Below are 13,097 nucleotides of genomic sequence, written 5' to 3' on the forward strand. Positions count from 1 at the left end.
TGACCTAGTGTAGCTTGCATAATATTTATATGACTTAGGACTGACACAGTAATATTGTGTCAGTTATGTAATCATTTATTAATCTATGTATTGTCTAGTTAATGGCAAAATTATGACTGTGGGTATAATGTGTACTATGTTCAGCACGTATATTCCTGCTATGTGGCTTGGCGTGCCCTTCCCATTGGGCCAACAAAGTTACAGAATTGCCTGTATCTCAAATAACATAGAAATTGCATTAGTTACCAAACTTCTGAATCTCTTATCATCTTGCAAACATGTTGCACCCTTTGCACCCTGTTTACACAATGGTAAGCAATGTGCAACTTTTTCAAATGTTGCCAAATCAAAATGTATGCCCTCTGAGTAAACACGATACGTGAAATTGGTGGGAAAATATTATTCTACATTGGACTTGCTCTGTGACAGACATTGAAGGCATTTCTGGAGAGAGTTTGAGATTTAGGGCTCAAAGGTGGGATGCCCAGGAGTCCAGAGTGTTTGTTGGACTGCTGAATGACTAGGGGCTCCTGTTCCTACAGAGGCACCATCGTGACTCACAATCAAGGACAGAGGCATGGAATAGTCTGGCCTGAGCTCTGACCGGAGCTACTGATATCCCCCGCACTGGTGAACAGTGTAGGAACCACTACCGAGACCACAGGATGAGGAGAAGGGATACCCTCAACCATTGGATAGAGGAATGTAAGACCAGTGGCACCCCACAGATGTGTAAGCATGACTTTTAGACATTACTTGTAATAGTTTAAAGCTGCATATAGTCAGGCTTGGTATTCATAATGGTATTTTGTTCTGATCTGTTTTTTCCACAGCCGAGGCAAATCATGATCTGAATGTTAGAGCCCATGAAAGTCGATTGGTACAATGTGAGCAGCAAGTAGCATGCATACATCACAGCATTACTGTTACTGTAGCATTAAAAGTTAAAGACTGCTTTGTAATACCTCTCAACCATACAGGTTTTGCAGAGTGTTCAGACTGTAACCTCATAATTTTGATTTGCTTCTCATAAATTGTGTTTGTTATGCAATTGTAAAGCACTGAGGACTGCAGTCAGCAAATGACATTTGTGTCTTATACTTCATACCTTTCAGAACATCCATGCTACTGAAAAGCTTGTTATTATATTACTTTTCTAAGTTTGTAGAAGAATATGTAAAATGTGTTGCTATTTGTGCACATTTGTATCCCCAGTACTTACTGCTTTATCCACAGTTTTGGATGTAAGAGGTTGTGAGGTATTGGCTTAGATGGTATGTAATGCAGTAATACTTGTCAACTGTACAGATTTCCACAGATTGTCCAGTTTTTGTACAGTTCATAGGAAGTTACTAGGCAAATGGCCCAAGGGCCCTTACAGACTATCCAAGTTCTACCCTTATTTCCATGATCAGCATCTATTGCGCCTGTCCAAGAGAGACATACAGTTGATATAAAAAGTTTACACACCCCTGTTAAAATGCCAGGTTTTTGTGATATAAAAAAAAATGAGACCACAACAAATCATTTCAAAACTTTTCCCACCTTTAATGTGACCTATAACTTGTACAATTCAATAGAAAAACAAGCAAATCTGTTAGGGGAAAAATATAAAAAATAAAAAAACGTACAATATGCTGGTTGCATAAGTGTGCACACCCTTAAACTAATACTTTATTGTGCATGCACACCCTTAAACTAATACTTTGCTGAAGCACCTTTTGATTTATTTACAGCATTCAGTCTACTTGGGTACACACCTGCCATCAATTAAAGAGACTCTGATTAACCCCAAATAAAGTTCAGCTGTCCTAGTAGGATTTTCTGACATTTACTCAATTGCCTGCTACAGCAAAAGCCATTGTTTGCAGAGAGCTCACAAAGTATTAAAGGGATCTCACTGTTGAAAGGTATCAGTCAGGAGAAGGGTACAAAAAAATTTCCAGAGCATTAGATATACCATGGAATACAGTGAAGACAGTCATCAAAAAGTGGAGAAAATATGGAACAGCAGTGATGTTGCAAAGCATTGGACCTCCCTCCAAAACTGATAAAAAGACAAGACAAAAACTAGTCAGGGAGGCTGCCAAGAGACCTACAGCAACACTGAAGGATTTGCAGGAATTTCTGGCAAGTAGTGGTTGTGTACTACATGTGACAACAATATCCCATATTCTCCATATGTCTGGACTATGGGGTAAGATTGCAAGATGGAAGCCTTTTCTTACACAGAAAAACATCCAGGCCTGGCCTGGAACACAGTGAAGACAGTCACAAAAAGTGAAGAAAATATGGGACAACAGTGATCTTGCAATGAACTGGACGTCCCTCCAAAACTGATGAAAAGACAAGATGAAAACTGGGCAGGGAGGCTGGCAAGTGCAAGTTGTGTACTACATGTGACAACACTCTCCCATATTCTTCATATGTCTGGACTATGGGGTAGGGTTGCAAGATGGAAGCCTTTTCTAAACATCCAGGCCTGGCTAAAAATTGCAAAACAATACATCAAGTCTCCGAAAAGCATGTGGGAAAATGTGTTATGGTCTGATGAGATCAGGGTTGAACTTTTTGGCCACAATTCCAAAAGATATGTTTGGCGCAAAAACAACACTTCACATCACCAAAAGAACACCATTCCCATGGTGAAGCATGCTGGTGGCAGTATCATGCTTTGGGGTTGCTTTTCTTCAGCTGGAACTGGGGCTTTAGTCAAGGTGGAGGGAATTATGAACAGTTCCAAATACCAGTCATTTTTGGCCCAAAACCTTCAGGCGACTGCTAGAAAGCTGAAGATGAAGAGGAATTTCACTTTTCAACACGACAATGACCCCAAGCATACATCCAAATAAGAATGGCTTCACCAGAAGAAAATTAAAGTTTTGGAATGGCCAAGCCAGAGCCCAGACCTAAATCGAATAGAAAATCTGTGGGTTACCTGAAGAGGGCTGTGCACAAGAGATGCCCTGGCAATCTGACAGATTTGGAGGACTTTTGCAAGGAAGAGTGGGCAAATATTGCCAAGTGAAGATGTGCCATGCTGATAGACTCCTACCCAAGAAGACTGAATACTGTAATTAAATCAATGGGTGCTTCAACAAAGTATTACTTTAAGGGTGTGCACACTTGTGCAACCAGCATATTGTACGTTTTTTTTTTATTTTTTATATTTTTTATTTGTTTGTTTTTCAATTGAAATGTACAGGTTACAGGTCACATTAAAGGTGGGAAAAGTTTTGAAATTATTTATTGTGGTCTCATTTTTCTATATCATAAAACCTGGCATTTTAACAGGGGTGTGTAAACTTTTTATATCCACTGTAGGTGGATCCCCCGAGGTGAATTTACAGTCACCCATCCAGTCATCCAGGTTGCGTTTGAAGAGGGCCAATGAGGTGCTCTGTTTGACATGAAGTCAGAGTCTGTTCCAAAGGTGTGGTAACCTCTGGGAGACAAATCTATCCCTCCAGCAGGTTCTATTAATGTCACATACCAGGTTAAGATCTTTAGAGCGAGTAACCCATGTACCATTTGACTTATGGAGATGCAGTATTTCCAATAAAGCAGGGTCAGACATTGACTTGTATGCAAGGCAGAGATCGCCTCTGAGTAGTCTGTATGAAACAGAATAAAGTGACAGTGATTTCAGATGATCCACACAGGACAGATGCTGAATTTTCCTTGTGAGGAACCTTTGTGGTCTCTCCAATTACTGCAGGTGCTTGGAAAGGTACATACCAAAAGGGGCATTGTACTCAATTATTGGCCTGATGAGGGAAGAGTACAGGGAGGTTATAACTTCTTTTTTTTCTGGAGGCAATGCCCTTACTTATGAGATGAGCAATACAGAATGCCCTTCTTACCACTTTGGAGACATGGTGGTCAAAGGTAAGGCTGCTGTAAACCAGTTTGCCCAGGTCTCTCACCACTGAGTACATACTTAAGGTGTTGCTAGTGATGTGGTAGTTACCAGGAGCATCACCCTTACTGAAAGGGATGATAATACATTTTTTTGCATTGAATTTAAGGCCATAACTTTGGCAACAACAATTTTGTTTGTGTAAGACCCTCTTGTAGGTTGTTGACATCATTTGGATATTCTAGGCTGTATGTACAGATTTCCCCTTGTCCAGGGCCTTGATGACAATCTCCAAGAAGTCCACCAGGTTTAACAGGCATGATCTCCCTTTGACAAATCCAAACTGAGTAGGGTCAAGTGTTTGGGGGTTACCTATATCTTTGTTGATAAGGTCCATGATGATTCATTTTATAGCATTGCAGATAAGGCTAGTCAGGCTAAAAGGTCTATAGTTCTCGGGGTCAGTGGAAGCACCGCCCTTTGGTTCATAGGTTCATAGGTTGGTACTAGGCTATCAGCCCTAGTGCCTATACAAGCCTAGCCATAACAATTTCTGGCTATTTCTTCCCACACTATTTACTTCCCTGGATCCCTGTCTAGCAGGGCGACTGATGTGATCCCTGGGGTAAATTTCCTTTCTCCCATCCAATCATCAAGGTTCCTTCTGAAGAGGGCCAAAGAGGCACTCTGCTTGACATGTATGGGCAATCTATTCCAGAGTCTGGGGAGTCTCTGGGTCAGGAACCTATCCCTCCAGCATGTTTTGTTTATTGTGATGACAAGGTTTAGATCCCTGGAGTATGTGGCTCTGTGGAATTGGGATTTCTTTAAGTGTAGCATGTCCAACATCTCTGGGTTTGACATGGCCTTGTATGTTAAGCAGAGATCGCCTCTGAGTAGACTATATGCGACAGAGTATAGCTGGAGTTTTTTAAGGCGGTCAGCGTAGAGCATCTGCTTTAGGCCTGTGATTCTTTTAGTGAGGTATTTCTGCGGCCTTTCCAGTTGTTGCAGATGTCTTGAGAGGTACATACCAAACTGGGCGTTGTATTCTACAATGGGTCTAATGAGGGAGGAGTACAGTGGGACAATGACCGCCTTTTTTCTGGATGAAAAGCCCTTAGTGATGAGGTGTGCCACATAGAAGGATTTCCTGACTGTTGTGACGATGTGGTTATCGAAAGTGAGACCACTGTCCACCTGTGTCCCTAAGTCTCTTATCATACTTTCGGTGTTTAGTGTAATGCCAGCTATATGGTAATTCAAGGGTACATGTTTTTTTCCCAAAGGGGATAACTATACATTTCTTGGCATTGAGCTTGAACCCATGGCCCTGGCACCAAGCATCTGTTTCTGTAAGGCCCTTTTGTAGAGTATCCACATCATTTGGGGATTCAATAATGGCTCCCAGTTTGCAGTCATCTGCGAACTTTGTTGGCCAAAGTCCCTTAGTGTTGGCCTGTACTTCAGAGAAGTAGATGCCAAACAAGAGCGGTCTCAGGACTGAACCCTGAGGTACTCCACTTGTCACTTGTCTGGAGATGGATTTGGAGTCGGCTACTTTTACAGTGTGGGTTCTATCAGTAAGCCAGTTAGCAACCCATTGGGTGATGTAGGGATTAATGCCCAGCTTAGTAAGTTTATCTATGATTCCAGAGTGGGGGATGGTGTCAAAGGCTTGGCAAGGTCTAGATAGGCTGTGTGAACCAACTTACCCTTGTCCATGGCTCTGGAGACTGATTCGAAGAAGTCAATCAGGTTCAGGAGACAAGATTGGCCTTTCACGAACCCAAACCATGTGGGATCCAGTGTTTGAAGGTTGCCAATGTCTTTGTTTATAAGCTCCATGATAATACGCTCCATGGCCTTGCAGATAAGGTTCGGCAGACTGATTGGACGGTAGTTTCCAGGATCCAAGGTGGATCCCCCTTGTGGAGTGGGATAACTGTAGCTCTGCACCATTCAGTGGGCATGAAACCTGAGGTGAGGCCATGATTAACCATGACACTTAGGTGAGGTGCCAGTTCATATTGCAGTTCCTGTAGTACACAGTCCGGGATGTCATCTGGTCCCATGGATGCTGTATTCTTAGCTTTGGAGAGTGCGTTTTTTACCTGTGTGGCCGTTATTACCGGAATTTGGCAATCTTCCGGTATTGAGATGGGCCATTTATGGGGTGAGAGGGGGGGTAAAGTTGGCACTCACTCGATCTGCCAGGATATTGGCAATATCCTTGTGATCAGTATATTTAATGTCATTCTGTTTTAGCTCAGAGCAGATCTGAGTATTGCCATTTTGATTGTTGACATAGTTATAGAATGCCTTGCAAGGGAATAATGGTGGCCATTTTCCATTCAGCAGGGATGAAGCCAGTGCTTAGACTATGACTGAAAAGAGTACCCAATGGTGTTGCTAATTCTTGTTAGAGCCCATGTAGGACACAGCCTGAGATGTTATCAGGTCCCATAGATGCTATGTGTTTGGCCTTAGAGAGGGTGTTTACAATCTGCTCTTTAGAGACACACGGTAGGGGACAGGTGGTAGGGATATCACAGGGAATGTATGGCAAGGACAGGGGAGTGAAGTTTTCACAGACCCTGTCGGCCAACAGGTTAGCTATGTCCACAGGCTGAGTATACGTGGTATCATTAAGTACCAGTTCAGCACAAATCTGGGCCTTTCCTTTTAGGTTATGGATGTAACTAAATAATGTCTTATGATTGTCTTTAGTTGAGGAAGCTAATCTGGATTCATAGTTTGCTTTGGGGGACTTCACAAGAAGTCATATTCACTTGTTTAAGCTGAAGAGGGAGTGTTTCCAGTTTAGGGCTTGCTCCCGCTTACTCTTAGATAGCAATTTCTTCCTCTTATTATATAGCCTGTTAATGGCAGTTGTCCACCAGGCAGATTTGCTCTTCCTTGAGGAGCTTGTTTTGGTCCTAGCAAGTACAGCTGAGTCAATACATTTATACAGGTGTTTGTATAAACATATGCACTGGTATAGAACTCAACATAGCTGCCAGTTCCATCTGAGGGGGGAGGTGCAGTGAAGCTATTTATACCATCCCTTAAGCGGTCATAGTCTGCTTTGGAGAAGTTTTTTTGTTTAGTTGCTGTGGGGGGGGAGAGGGGGGGGTCAGGTGTGACAGTTACTTCAAATGAGAATGATTGTGGTCAGATCTCACCAGGGAAGACCTCACAGTGGGGGTGCTACAGTGGCCCCCATATCGGTAAGCACCAGATCCAGGATGTTGGCACCCCTTGTTGGGGTGTCAACCTGCTAGCCCAGGGCATTGGAGTTAATAAAGTCAAGAAACCTTTGGGCAAGTGAATTTGAGCTCGAGTAATTTACCCAGTCAAAGGATGGGTAAAGTTACCTAAAACCATGGTGTTCAGATGTATCTTGACAGACTCAAGTAGAGCCTAATAGGCAGAGTGGGTGTCCTGATTCATGGAGGGGGTTCAGTAGATGGCAATGACTTGAATAGGTGTCCTACTAACAGTTAATTGCACCTGAAGTATCTCCAAGGAATCATACCGTTTAACCAATCTGGAGGTGTATTTATCTTTAATGAATATTGACATACTTATCAACTATAGTTTTCATGCCTTTTGTTTGTGGTCTGAATCTGTGGAAGGAGGTGTAACCTAGTATGGCTAGGGTGCTCTCCACAGCTTTGAAGCAGGTCTCTGCAACTGCACAAATGTCTGTGTCTTCCAAGGTGAGAACTGCTTCCAGTGACTGCAGTTTCATGTTAAGACTCCTAGCATTTAGCAGGAGCTAGAGATATAATTGTCGTTTTCAGTCAAATAATTGCATAAGGGTTGAGGACTGACACTAAATAATGTCAGACATGTGAGATTCAAACCCCAGACTCTTTAGAAATGTCATGAAAGTGCAAAACCTGTTACTGTATCACCTTAATAAGTTTGTAAGAACAAGTATGTAAGAATCATTCTTATTTTTCAGACTTTGACCCCCTATTATATATGACTTTGTCCATATTTATTTTTGTAAGAGTTTGAGTACTACAAATACAGTACTATAAAACAGAGCATAAATCTTGTAACTGTAAATGGAAAGTATGCATGCAGTACTCTGTGGGAACACAGGACACTACAGTAGTAGAGAGTAGTCAGCAGTTGTGGGTTCAAACACCACACTTAACAAATGAACAAGTACTGTTATGTTTTCATATTGCACTGTAACTGCATACCTCTCTAGCAGTGGCAGAAATGGCCTGCTGGAAAATGTAATTAGTAGAATTAGAGCCTGTATATGAGCAATAAATGTGCACAGCAAGGATTGCTGGCTGAAATCTGTACTATAGTGTGCATCTGTTATCAACTGGGTATTCAGAAATGTTATAAAAAACTTTGTTTACAGTTTGTACTGTTTATAGCACAGGTAACATAATAGAGTGAGATAATTGTATTGCTTTGTATGTTACTTACAATGTTGCTAATGTTCTCCCTTTTTTCTCTCTCCCCAGACCTTATGTTCTTTTTTTTTCTTTTTTCCACAACACAGCAGGGTTGGCCTGTCCCACGGAAGACACCTGCCCCCACTGCACCGACTACGTTCCAGCACATCAGGGACACAACCTGGTAGCACCCCTTCTGCTGCCCCTGCACTATATGGGCCTTCAGGTAGATCTGCCCCACAGGATAGGGCAGTGGTTCCCTCCAAAAGCAGTGGCAGAGGTGGTGATTTTATCACTCACTATGAGCTGGCAGGGTTGGTGCGTAGGTTTGTGCGCCATAGAGTTGGTGCATGCCTACACTGGGTGGAGACACTGCTCTCCATTGTTCTGAATAATACAAGGAAATGCAGATAACAGACACTGCAGCCATCGGCGCAGTGAGGTGACGGTGATGACAGTTCACTGGGTGAGGACTCAATTCTCATGGTCTCCAAGCTTGATATCCATGGGCTCTTAATGTCTCACCTCTCTCCAGCCATGGTGTTCACCCTACTCTTGTGTTCTTCTCAATCCCTATGTCTCATTTTGTATGTTCTGCCTGTTTGTCATTGCTTCCTCACTAACCCACCTTACCTTACCCACACATACCTAGGTCCCTACCCCAACATTCCTCTCTCTCTGCCAAAAAGAAAAAAAGGGCACCTGTCCCCAGAAAAAATAGTGTCCAGTACATATCTCTCCATTTCACACCAGTGTCTTCAGGACACCCTTGATTTGGTCCAATTGGCTATACAACATGATTGTGTTGTGGTCACCTCTCTCTCTGCAGGTGACAATCCAAGTTCAGCTAATATTCTTCATATATTACCAGGTTTTGCTGCTGCAGAAATGGATAGCTATGGTTCTTTCCTACACCCCTCCTGCACATTCCTGCCCTCCTTTTACTTTGTTTTTACCCTGCTTGCTCCCCATTTCACCACTTTCCTGTCTTCCCCATTTCTTTTCTTTAGACAATCTGTGTGGGATGGTGTGAGATGGTGCGCATCACTCAACGATGTGCACCTGCGAGGAAAAGCAATTACAACTATTATATAAACCTGTATTTGAAACCACTACCATGTTCCATGAAAATAATGACATAGAGTCATAAGTATCCCAATGTATAATATTTCTTTACACTTAAAAGTATGTGAAAATGTTATATGCACCTGTTTTTGAACCTAGAACCATCTGAACCAAAACAAGGCTGGATCAATGCATTAACAGATGGTGCTACAGAGTCAGTTCAATAGCAGGTGTAATTTACACACTGAATAGAAAACTGCAGATTTCACTGCTGTTGCATACACCTGCTACTTAACTGAATCTTTGACTCCAGGTAGTAATTGACTTCAGCCAGTGATAACTTCCTTTCTTTGGCCACACAGAACTTGTTCCAAATAAAGCTGTAGCCAATACTATTCACTATTATTCTCATTTCAGATATTTATTCACATTTTTATTTGCCTTGCTTAGCGAGGCTGCACAATGCACAGCATGGCGCACACATGCTTTATAAAAATAAATGGGAATTGTGCACTAAGGCTTTATAAAACATTAATGTCTATTGTGCAATGATGCTTCATACACAGTTAATGTTAAAAATGTGACATTGGTGATATAAGAAGCAAGCATTGGGTAGTACAAAGAGTAAATATGAACATAACATGTGGCAGTTAATATTGACTATATAAAATACACCTGCTAAAGCACTGACTCTGTGTCTGGATGGATTAATGCATTGTTGTTGGAGGCGGCCAGTAGTTGGTTCTAAATGGGGTGTAGGCATGAATTTTATAAGTGTGTACAATAATTTTACATATATTTATTGGTACTACTGCCTTTTACTGTTGCTTAGCGATGGTGTGCATTGCACACCATACTGCAATGATTCATTAAAGAAAAGAAATGGGGAAGATACGAAAGTGGTGAAATGGGGAGCAAGCAGGGGGAAAAACAAAATGAATGGAGGGCAGGAATATGCAGTAAGGATGTAGGAAAGAACCATACCTATACATTTCTTCAACAGTAAAAACTAATCATAGACAGAGGTGACAACAACATAATCATGCTGTATAGCCAATTGGACCGAATCAAGTGTGTCAATTAGACACATGTGCAAAATGGAGAGCTATATATGGTTGAAATGTTTGGGGGGACAGGTGCCCTTTTTATTTAGTGAGAGAGAAATGGGGAAGGGACACAGACATGTCTGGGGCAGGCAAGTTGGCAAAGTGAGGAAGCAATTGTTGACAGACAGAGAATATGACAGAAGATACAGGGATGTTAAGGACACAAGAGGAGGGTGAACATCATGGTTGGGGTGATTCTGGGGAAATTGAGGTCTCATGGATGTCAGGACAGGTGACAGTGGGAGTCAAGTCTTCACCAAGTGGACTGTCACCACTGTCCCCTCACTGCCCCAGCAGCTGCACTGCCTGATGTGTGTGTCTTCAACGGGTACTCTGGACCAAGATGGAGAGATCTCCATCCAGCATAGGTGTGTGTCCATTGTGCAGTGCACAAGCCTATGCACCATACCTGGCAACTCATTCCAGGTGATAAATGCACCCCCTCTACCACTGCTCCCAGAGTCGACCACAAGCCTATCCACTGGGGCAGAACTACCTGTGGGCCCAGGTAGTGCAGGGGGAGCAGAGGGGGTACTGCCAGCCTGCAGCCCAGACATGCTGGGCCTTGATCCTGTAGCTGGTGGAGTGAGAGTAAGAGGATAACAGGGTACCTGCCTACTCTGCTGTGCTGCAGTAATAAAAAAGCATGAACATAGAATTATAAAATAAAAAAAAAAAATGAAAAAAATAATTAGACACAAAAATAAATACGAGAACAAAGAAAAACAAAGGTTACACATATTAATGAAATAAACACAAATTATATAAGAACAAATGCAAACAAAATCAGAAATAAATTAAAACAAAGAAATACAAAATTATACATAATAAAATGAAAACAAATTAAACAATAAACAAGGAAGAAAATGGATGGGGTGAGAGAAAAAAACAGGAAAACATTACTAACTTCATAGTTAATATACAAAAGCTTTCTACGGTTTTACTCTACTCAGTTACATTTTACTTTTAACAATATCAACTCCTAAGAAATGTTTTTATTACTTTGAAGATTACCCAGTTACTAACAGATGGACACTGTAGTACTGATCAGATTGCAGCCAGTAATCATTCATGTGTGCATATATTGCACATATGCATACTTACAATTACAGCAGGCCAGTCATGCCAGAGATAACTTTCTATAATGATGATTATCTAACAGTATTGTGTACATAATGCTGAAAACACAACACTATTGTACACACTATTGTATATTTGGGAAGTGTGATCTATGAACCCAGAACCGCTGTCTACGGTAATACTGTACTTTACTTTTGGACTACAGACTAATGCATGCATACTGTCCTTTTACACTTTATACATGCCTGCTCATTGTTATTTGAGAATGTGAAATGGTTGTTTTGTGCTACACAGTAAGCCATGCATACTTTCTTTTGAAGTTGAGATATGCATGCTTAATTATATATAACTGTCTGAAATAACAAGTAATCAGTCTTTAACAGTTAAAGCTACAATAACAATGCTTTTTTATATGCATACATACCACATGTTTCCCTCATCATTGCCAGGTGGACTTAACGAGACCTCACATTTGAGGCCCTTTCTTCAGCAGCTGTGGAAAAGAAAAACAAAACAGAATGCCACTATTAATACCAGTCTTGACTATATTCAGTTATAACTTTTACAATTGGTCAATGAATTATACAGTTACACATGTGTGGCGTGTTCTCTGTTCTACATTCCCCGATCCACTGATCAAGAATATCCCTCTTTCTCCTAAGGAGATCATTATAATTATGATGACTCTGCTCATCAGTGTGTGGGATACCTGTCACAGTGGTCAAAGCCCTAGGCAAATTAGTCCAGGCCTCAGACTTATACTAAGAATCTGAGTAATCCCTCTGCAATAGGAATAGGCCATGCTTCTTCAACAGGAGCACAACAAGTATTTTGGACTCCCGAACACCCCAACGCTGCATTCGAAAGCAGACACCCTCTCCAACACAGGCCATGTCTCCTATAGATCAAGCTCAATGTCTATTATGAGCATTTCCTGCCAATTCCACTTTAAATATATGTTTTTCTGCCAATTGCACATATTGCGCTTACTGAGAGTGCACACTATCTGGTATTTGCTACATCTGAAAAAGCTGCGTGCTGCTTACCATCTCACAAACATTGTAAACCAGAGTGCGTCTGTTTTGTGCAATGGTAAGCAATGCACAACAGTGGGCAATAAAAAATAAAAAGAAACAAAAATAAAAATCAATGCAATTACAATGATATTTGCTATAAAGCCACTTATGGAGCTCTGTTATTCAAATGGATTGCAGAAATATACTTGCCTGAACATAATACACATTATACCCACAGTCATACTTTTCATAATATACCCATAGTACCTATATAAATGATTAGGTAAAAATAACTGACACAATATTAGTGTCTCAGCTCTCATACATGTAAATATTAATATCCGCTACACTATGTCAAGTGAGAGTAAATATGATGTGACAATGAGCAACATTAAAAGTATATGGCATGTGCAGTTTTTGAACCCAGGAACTTACAACTCTTACTACAAGAAGGTTGGGAAAGCACTTCTTTATGTTGCACTTCATTTGTATAATCTGCAGTGTCAACACAGTAAAAGAAATGTCTGCTCACCCTGCACTAGAACCT

The 13,097-nt window shown here is 41.3% G+C and overlaps 1 protein-coding gene across 2 annotated transcripts in view; it reads right to left on the reverse strand.

Moving 5' to 3' along the window:
* The window catches only part of LOC122808931 (octopamine receptor-like), a 1,404,917-nt gene that overhangs the window by 355,394 nt on the left and 1,036,426 nt on the right, over positions 1-13,097 (reverse strand). Inside the window, exon 2 of one of the 2 annotated variants that reach the window (XM_044080066.1) lies at positions 11,959-12,027. The exons of the other annotated variant lie outside the window; for it this stretch is intronic. Coding sequence (XP_043936001.1) covers positions 11,959-11,963 — 5 coding nt within the window. The 5' untranslated portion in view covers positions 11,964-12,027. The remainder of the gene's footprint in view (positions 1-11,958; positions 12,028-13,097) is intronic. 2 annotated transcript variants of the gene reach the window in all.

This window comes from Protopterus annectens, chromosome 8.part0 (genome assembly GCF_019279795.1).
Source record: "Protopterus annectens isolate FY-2018-M chromosome 8.part0, PAN1.0, whole genome shotgun sequence".
Lineage (NCBI taxonomy): Eukaryota > Metazoa > Chordata > Ceratodontiformes > Protopteridae > Protopterus > Protopterus annectens.